The following is a 7,447-nucleotide window of genomic DNA, read 5'->3' as shown; positions in this document are numbered from 1 at the left end:
CAATATTGATCCCAAGCTGCTAATGGATGTATGTAATAAAATGATACGATTATAAACTGTCCTGATTATTATTTATGACACTTCAAATCAGGTCGTATCGATTGTTATAGTGAAACAACTTAAAACGTCAGAACACTTTTATAATGTTTGCCTACACAAACAAATGTTTATGTTCAATCCTCACCGCGGGAAATCTTCATAATAATCTTAAATGTAAGGAGCGCCGGTTCAATATACTATTTTTAAAAGAAAACATTGCTTCAGGCATTGATTTCATTAGGCTATTCTTGTGTTTATTATTATATACTTTTTTATTTAAAATACCATCCGTTTGTGAAATATGTGTTTATATATGAACTGATAGAACAATATATCATCATATTCCTACATAAAACATCAGTACCTGTATTAAAGATTAATATTTGCATTTTTTAGTCTAAGTGTAGTGGGAGTGCTTTACTATTGTGTGCAATCCTTTCTGGTCAGAGAACGAATATTCAGATCTATCAAACATACTTGAAGTTTGCTGTGTAGATTGTAGCCTTTTGTTAAAATATGTCCACTTGGGGACTTTTCTAACGCATCACTTTTCAAACTTGAATATCTCAGTTATGAGTAAAGATATTGATTTAAAATTTTACATACGATCATTTGACTACATTATATGCAAGATAACAATAAAATCATTCATCCGTGACAATTGAACGCTTTAGCACGTGGGGTAGGTGTGGCTCCATATATTTGCACGTGGACATGTTGAAACGCGATTTAATTCTAGTTTTATTTCAATTTAATTATTGTACGTGGGTTCTTACATAATGAAAACATAAAATTAATTTACAAAACAATATAGCTCGTATGAATATTCAGGATCGCAAGCGCGCACTTTGCATTTTACAGGCTACCTTTCCCACTTGCTAAAGCGTCCGATCGTCACGGATAAATGATTTTATCGTTAGCTTGCACATATTGTAGTCAAATGATCACATGAGCAATTTAAATAAAAATATTTACTCATTACTGAGCTATGTAAGTTTTAAAAGTGTTGCGTTAGAAAAAAATCACCAAGTGTAGTAAAAGGCGATATACTATAATTCCAATTTAATTTCAATTTCATAATTCTAGGTAAGTTGCATGTTGCAAGCCGGTCAGTTATTTAAGACGTGTACGTTTATGCGTTTTACTTTTCACGTACGAGTTTGCGAATTTGACTTTTGAAGTGACGTTTTTAATTTGTTAAGTTTTATATCTTGTTGTTTTTCAATTTCAATTACATTTTCAGGAATTATCAGATATGTGTTGAATTATTCTTGGTCCAAATTTCAACACAAGCTGTTCAAAAATAAGGGAGCTTTATTGATATGATTAAGTGATGCGTTAGAAAAGTCTCCAAGTGTATGAAATTAAATACATTGTATGAAAAAGAATTCTTAATTAAAATTCGGCACATTTATTATGCGCGCATGTTGGAATTCTCAAATAACGTTCGACGGGTTATTCTTTAGAACTGGTTTTATCAAACGTTATTTTTCTGTAATATTTCATATAGGTATATGTATAGTTAACACATGCAAAGAGCTATTTTATATCCAAAGCATTGTAATAATTTTCACACGGTATTTATACTTAAAAATTCCTTTTAAACACTTTCCTTCAGATTAACGTGACGGTTCTAAGCCCAACTGTTTGCATGTGTGACAATTATATTAGATGCCGGTATATATGCAATAGAATAACTGACCCAAGTTTTCCGCTTTATCAGGAAAATCGTAAATACGGCTACATGTATTCAAATGGAGTTCGAGACAGAACGCCTGTTGATAAGATACTGTACGGATTCACAAACGAAAGAGTCACATATGCAAAACGTAAATCATAGAGACGGAAAAGGTCGAACGAAATTCAAGCCCCAAATACATCAAAAACCGTTTGCATTTAAACAAAACCGACTTAACCGATCGATTTTTGTAATCGTAAACAATTACATCACACTTGCGTCGAATGTTTTGAAGGTTGTCAGTGTTTTGAAATATAATGTACAACGGAAATCAAACATTGGAAACAGATTCGAATGTATTCGCAAATTCATCCGTTTTACCGTTTATTTCAAATAGTGTTAAACACAACCTTACTATCAGTGCACTTTTATACTTTCCTTTAGATATTACATAACCAAAAAACAAACATGGTATAATGACCAACACTTATGTTTACCCAACTGATAATTTTAAAAGTTACACTTATATCGAATTTTCTGTACATATGCTATTTTTCTTTCGTCTTCTAAAAAGAACGTCCTGGGATAAACTCGGATTTCTCTCTCAAAATGTTTTCTGGATTTGCGTATGCATATATTGAGTGCAATGACCAGTACTGCTTTAATATATATACTGTTATAATAGCACATAGACAGGGATTAATGAGATATACTGGATTATATTATAGAACATTTAGTTTCTAAATGCTTAAGAATTATTATAAAGCTAAGTGCTTGTTTTACATCAAAAAGGCTACGCACTCCTATCCTATAATTAATCTTAAAATAATCTGTGTATACGTTAATGCAACTGATATGCTTTCCATTGTTGTACAATACCTTCTGGAGAAAGTGGACCCGCGATTTCAAATATTGGAGTCGCTGCGCGTGACTCCGGGTGGTACAAAATTAACAAAACAAATCGATCAGGCGATCCAGAATTGAAGGGGGTGGTTACAGATTTACTGGAGAAGGAAGAGGTAATTGAAGCACATATTGAAATAGTAATGGCAGGGGAGGAGTATGAAATCATAGGCGTTGATGTGGATGATACTGGTGGACCAAGTAGTTGGGGTTTCTCAATTGAAGATCTGGGGGTAGCTCAAGACAAAGAGCGTGATCTGGATATACTTCTTAAATGGATGAGGACTTAAGAAGAACCTTCACAGAAGGATTTGTATCTGGAGAATAATGCATCAAAAGCATACTGGATAAAAAGGGAGGCATTTGAACTCATAGATGGAGTTTTGTATGTAATGGAGGACAGTGACAAGAAGTTGGTACTTCCAGCTAGTCTCAGAGAGCAGGCGTTATCATTAAACCATGATATACCATTTGCGGCTCATCAAGGTATTGATCGTACAAAGGCTCGAATGAAAGAGCGATTTCACTGGCATACTTTGTCGGCAGATGTGAAGAATTTTGTGAGATCCTGTGAAACTTGTAACAGGAATAAGAAGGCAGATCGGTACGGCAAGTGCCCACTTACAGAGTTTCAGGCGGGTGCCCCAATGGAGCGAGTGCATATGGACTTCATGGGTCCGTTGCCGAAGACACCATGAGGGAACGAACACATCTTGATGATGGTAGATCAATTCACCAAATGGGTTGAGTGCTTACCATTGCCATCCCGGTCGGCGGAGGTAACAGCTAGAGCGGCTGTAAACGCGTTCTTTTCCCGATTTGGATGTCCCTTGCAGATTCATTCGGATCAAGGCCGAAATATTGAGGGCAAAGTCTTTATCGCGCTTTGAAAGGTTCTTGAGATATATAAAACGAGGACCACACTATATCGTCCCACATCCAATGGACAAGTCGAGCGGTTTAATCGCACACTAATGGATGCCGTTCGATGCTATATGAAAAGCAGGACGATTGGAATCTTCATCTGCCACAAATTGCAGGAGCTCCTCATGCCTCGGTAAATCAAAGCACTGGTTTTACAGCCAACAAGTTGATGTTGGGTCGGGAGGTAAACACGCCAGCAACGCTCGTGTTCCCAGTGGTACAGGGAAAGAAAAGCGAGACAGTGGACGAGTATGTGACCAACCTTGAGCAAGAAATTAGTCGTGCCCATGAGGTGACCCGAACGAAACTGAAGACCTCTCTTAAACGAATGAAGAAAAATTATGATTTGAAGATCATGACCAGGGCGTATTAAGAGGGAGATGCAGTGTATGTCCTGGATACTGCGACATTGAATGGCCAATGCAAAAAGTTAACTGCACCGTGGAAAGGCCCAGGAGTCATTGAGAAAAAGATATCCGCTTATATCTACAGAGTCAGGATGCGGAACTCTGACAGGTTAAAACCCTGTAGAGTCAGAAAAATCCCGAAGTGGATCCAGGAGTGGAAAGCTGACCCAGAGGGGGTCAACACAGATGATCCTGAAGAGGTGTTCTGCACTTGTCGTTAACCCTGGAACGGACGATTCATGATCGCGTGTGATTAATGTGACGAATGGTTTCACGTCGCATTCGTAAACATTTATCCGACCGACTCTTTAAGCATTGACAAATATAAATGTGCGAAATGCAAGGAGGGTGGCCCGGTCATAATCCTGACGTTGCATTAAGTTGAGTTGGAGGCGTCACGTTACTTACGTGGCGGGACTCCCGGATCGCTGTCTAAATAATTTAAGAGACATACGTTACTGATGGAGTTGTGCTGCGTGAAACCTTAGCGTGTCTATCTTGCCTGGTGCCACATTACTTATGTGTGTAACCAAGTTCTTTTGTCTGTTTCAGGTGATTTACAGTAATATATATTACAGTGCAACAATGAGGGAGCGTATCATGATCGTGTTGGAGGCCACGGAGGAGAGGAGGAGAGGAGGATTTTAGACCTTAGGCCCTGATCCGTTCGCAGATGACCTGCGGCAAACATGATTATGATCAAAGGCAGGCTCTCTTAGAGCAGGATGACCTGGCCCGACGGGGGATTGAGGGAGAGTGGCTTTCCGACTTGGCTGGATTCGCGTTCAGGATGGGGTTCGCTATGTGTAGGGAAGCTTGGATTGAGAGGCACATCGCTATCATCCCTGAATGGGCATGGTCGTCCCCAGGTAAACCACCTTGCAGAGACCAGCGGAGGGAGGATTCTAGTGGCGGTGGAGCGTGCGGACACACCACGCCAATCGAATTTCCGAGTAATTCTCGGACCTCGAAGGATGCGGAGTGCTGGACAGGTCCCATAGAAAGTCCACCACGTGGAGACGAGTGGAGAGAGGAGGATAGTAGCGGGGGAGCATGCGGAGGCTTCTCGGACCTCGGAGGATGAGGAAAGTTGGACGGTGGCAGGCTCGCCGAAGAAAGCGCGGAGATCATCGCCTTTGTACTGGGAAGAGACGAAGGTGGTGATCGATCGTGGGTGCTTCAAGTGCGGGGAGAAAAGCCATTGGAGCCGCGAGTGTGAGAATTAGTTGCTCTGTCACCGATGTGGAGAGCATGGACATGTGGCCAAATACTGCCCGGGAAGAAAATGGGTTGCGCCGAAGATGGTGGTTAAGTGGATTCCGCCGACCAGCTATGAAACCAGCTCAGTTCCAAGGGTTGAGGAGTGGCCGACTGCTGCGAGTACTTCTCGTAGCAGTCGAGCCGAAGAGCAGCCTGCTGCACGTAGGACTGTCGCGCAAAATCCAGAGGTGGAGGTAGCTGGACCAAAGGGGGACCACACGTTCAAGAAGTGTCCAGTTTTCTGGTGTATGGAGAATTACCATTACCGGAAGGCACACGTTTTTGGACATCACTACCCAACGGCCTTGGCCAGGGAGCATGACCCATGGAGCGAAGCCCGCCAGGCTAGGATTGTCCAGGTCCGAGTGATAGCGCTGCGTTACTTGGCTACGGTTATGGTGGGTCCGGAGGCAACTGTTGATGATTTGGTCCGCTACCTCAACAACGGACGGCTGATGGGTCGAGAGGAATGCACCGTTGATGAGTGGACTAGGCAGGTGGCGGTCGAGGTCGCGGAGGAGATGGGGCTGCCGATCCAAGAGGTTTTCACATGTGTACCTCTTAACTCGCCCGGAGTTATCTTTCAGTTTCGAATTATGCTGGAGGTAATGGGTCTGTTGACTCTGCAGCAGCATGAAGAGTTCCTTTTCCAATTCTCGTCAGAGCAGTGGCCTGATCCTGTTGGTTGCAGCGTGCCGGTTGTGGTGAAGGTGAAGGTGGATGAAGTTGGCGGGAGAGACGTTGCAATCCAGGACGAGATGGAAGCTAATGTCAGCAGTACTCCTGCTGATGGAAGTCCTGACGAGGAAGTAGGGGACGAGACACGGATCGAGGAAGAGGACGGGGCCAGCAGTACTTCTGCTGATGCCCACAAGGCAGTAATTACAAGTGAGTCGTCGTCTACATCGCCACGAAGACCTTGGCTTCCGGGACGCAGCTCGGTGGAGAGTGTCAATATGAGCGACATGGAGGTGGTGGATAAGGTCGATGCGGAGGAGCCTGTGGTGCGGGAGGCGCCGCGTAGAGTGCGGTTTACACAGGTGGTCCCTCTCAAGTTTGACAGCGTGACTCCAATTTCCATTTGGACAGGCTGTGTGCCAGGATAGGGATAAGCCCAGTGAACTTCGCCGAGGCTGTACGTCATGTGAGGTCGGAGGAGAATGTTGGACTGGACGGAGCGGTCGCCGTATGGTGCGACCCATTTACATATCCTACCTAGCACCAGGTGTCGCAGCTACGGAAGAAGAAGGTGTTGTCGGTAATAGGGATTCACCTTGGCAAGGTGATTGAGGGAGACGTTGTAAGACTGGCCACTATGCTCGATTCGTACGAGGTCGTGGGTTTAGGTGAAGTCGGGCTGGATGGCACCAAAGGTGATCCAGAACTTCAACGGAGGACGTTGGACGAGGCCCTCATCCTATTAAAGGCTCGTCCACATCTGGTGCTAGTATTGCACTGCCGTCCAGGGCCTCGAGAGAACATCATAAGCGCGTACTACGAGCTATTTTACCGCTGCAAAGGGATACTTTCTCCTGAGCAGCGGATCCATCTGCAATGTTTCAACGGATCCCTAGAGGAAGTCAGTTCGTGGTTGTGGTATTTTCCCAACACATACCTCGGTTACAGTCTGATGGTGACCCGTAGAGATTTTTCGGAAAAAAGCAATATGGCATTGAGGCGGATTGATGGAGGAAGACTGTTGCTAGAGTCTGATGCTCCATACTTCCCGGCAGCCGGTGAGGAGCTGCCATCACCCTCCATTATCGGAGTGACGGCGCAAGAGGTTGCCAAGATCCGGGGTTGCAGCTGGAGGGATATGTTGCAGCAGACGGCTAAAAATTGCCCAACAGCTCTACTGAGGCTAGTCTGGGAGGATGAAGAAAGGTCACCGGAGGAATTACATGTATTTCATGAATAGGTGGAGGAGGCGTTGAAATGATGGACATGATACCGTTCGCACGTATTTCGTGCCATTGGATGTAGGTTAAGTACATTATGGATGGATGACTTGTACACATGTACTTCATGTGGATAAAATTATCCCGGAGGATGTCCATTAGATGTTGTATCTATGTTTGTTTAATTGTTTATTTTTACTTATTTTTGAAAATGTGTTACCGCCTTACAAGAGTGAGTCGGGGGAAGTGTAGCATTCGCTACTCTGCGGGAACCAGGCAGTTCGTGACGGGAACCAGACTGGATGATTATCTTGGGGGTGATTTCTTCTACTTGCGGC

The 7,447-nt window shown here is 43.5% G+C and overlaps 1 protein-coding gene across 1 annotated transcript; it reads left to right on the top strand.

Moving 5' to 3' along the window:
- The first annotated feature begins 6,526 nt into the window (after positions 1 to 6,526).
- LOC127849669 (putative deoxyribonuclease TATDN2) lies at positions 6,527 to 7,129 on the top strand. The gene has a single exon (XM_052382416.1). It carries the CDS (start codon positions 6,527 to 6,529, stop codon positions 7,127 to 7,129), a length of 603 nt encoding a protein of 200 aa, XP_052238376.1.
- The last annotated feature ends 318 nt before the right edge of the window (positions 7,130 to 7,447 follow it).

Source organism: Dreissena polymorpha, chromosome 11, assembly GCF_020536995.1.
Source record: "Dreissena polymorpha isolate Duluth1 chromosome 11, UMN_Dpol_1.0, whole genome shotgun sequence".
NCBI lineage: Eukaryota > Metazoa > Mollusca > Bivalvia > Myida > Dreissenidae > Dreissena > Dreissena polymorpha.
This window is presented reverse-complemented; position numbering and strand designations above follow the sequence as displayed.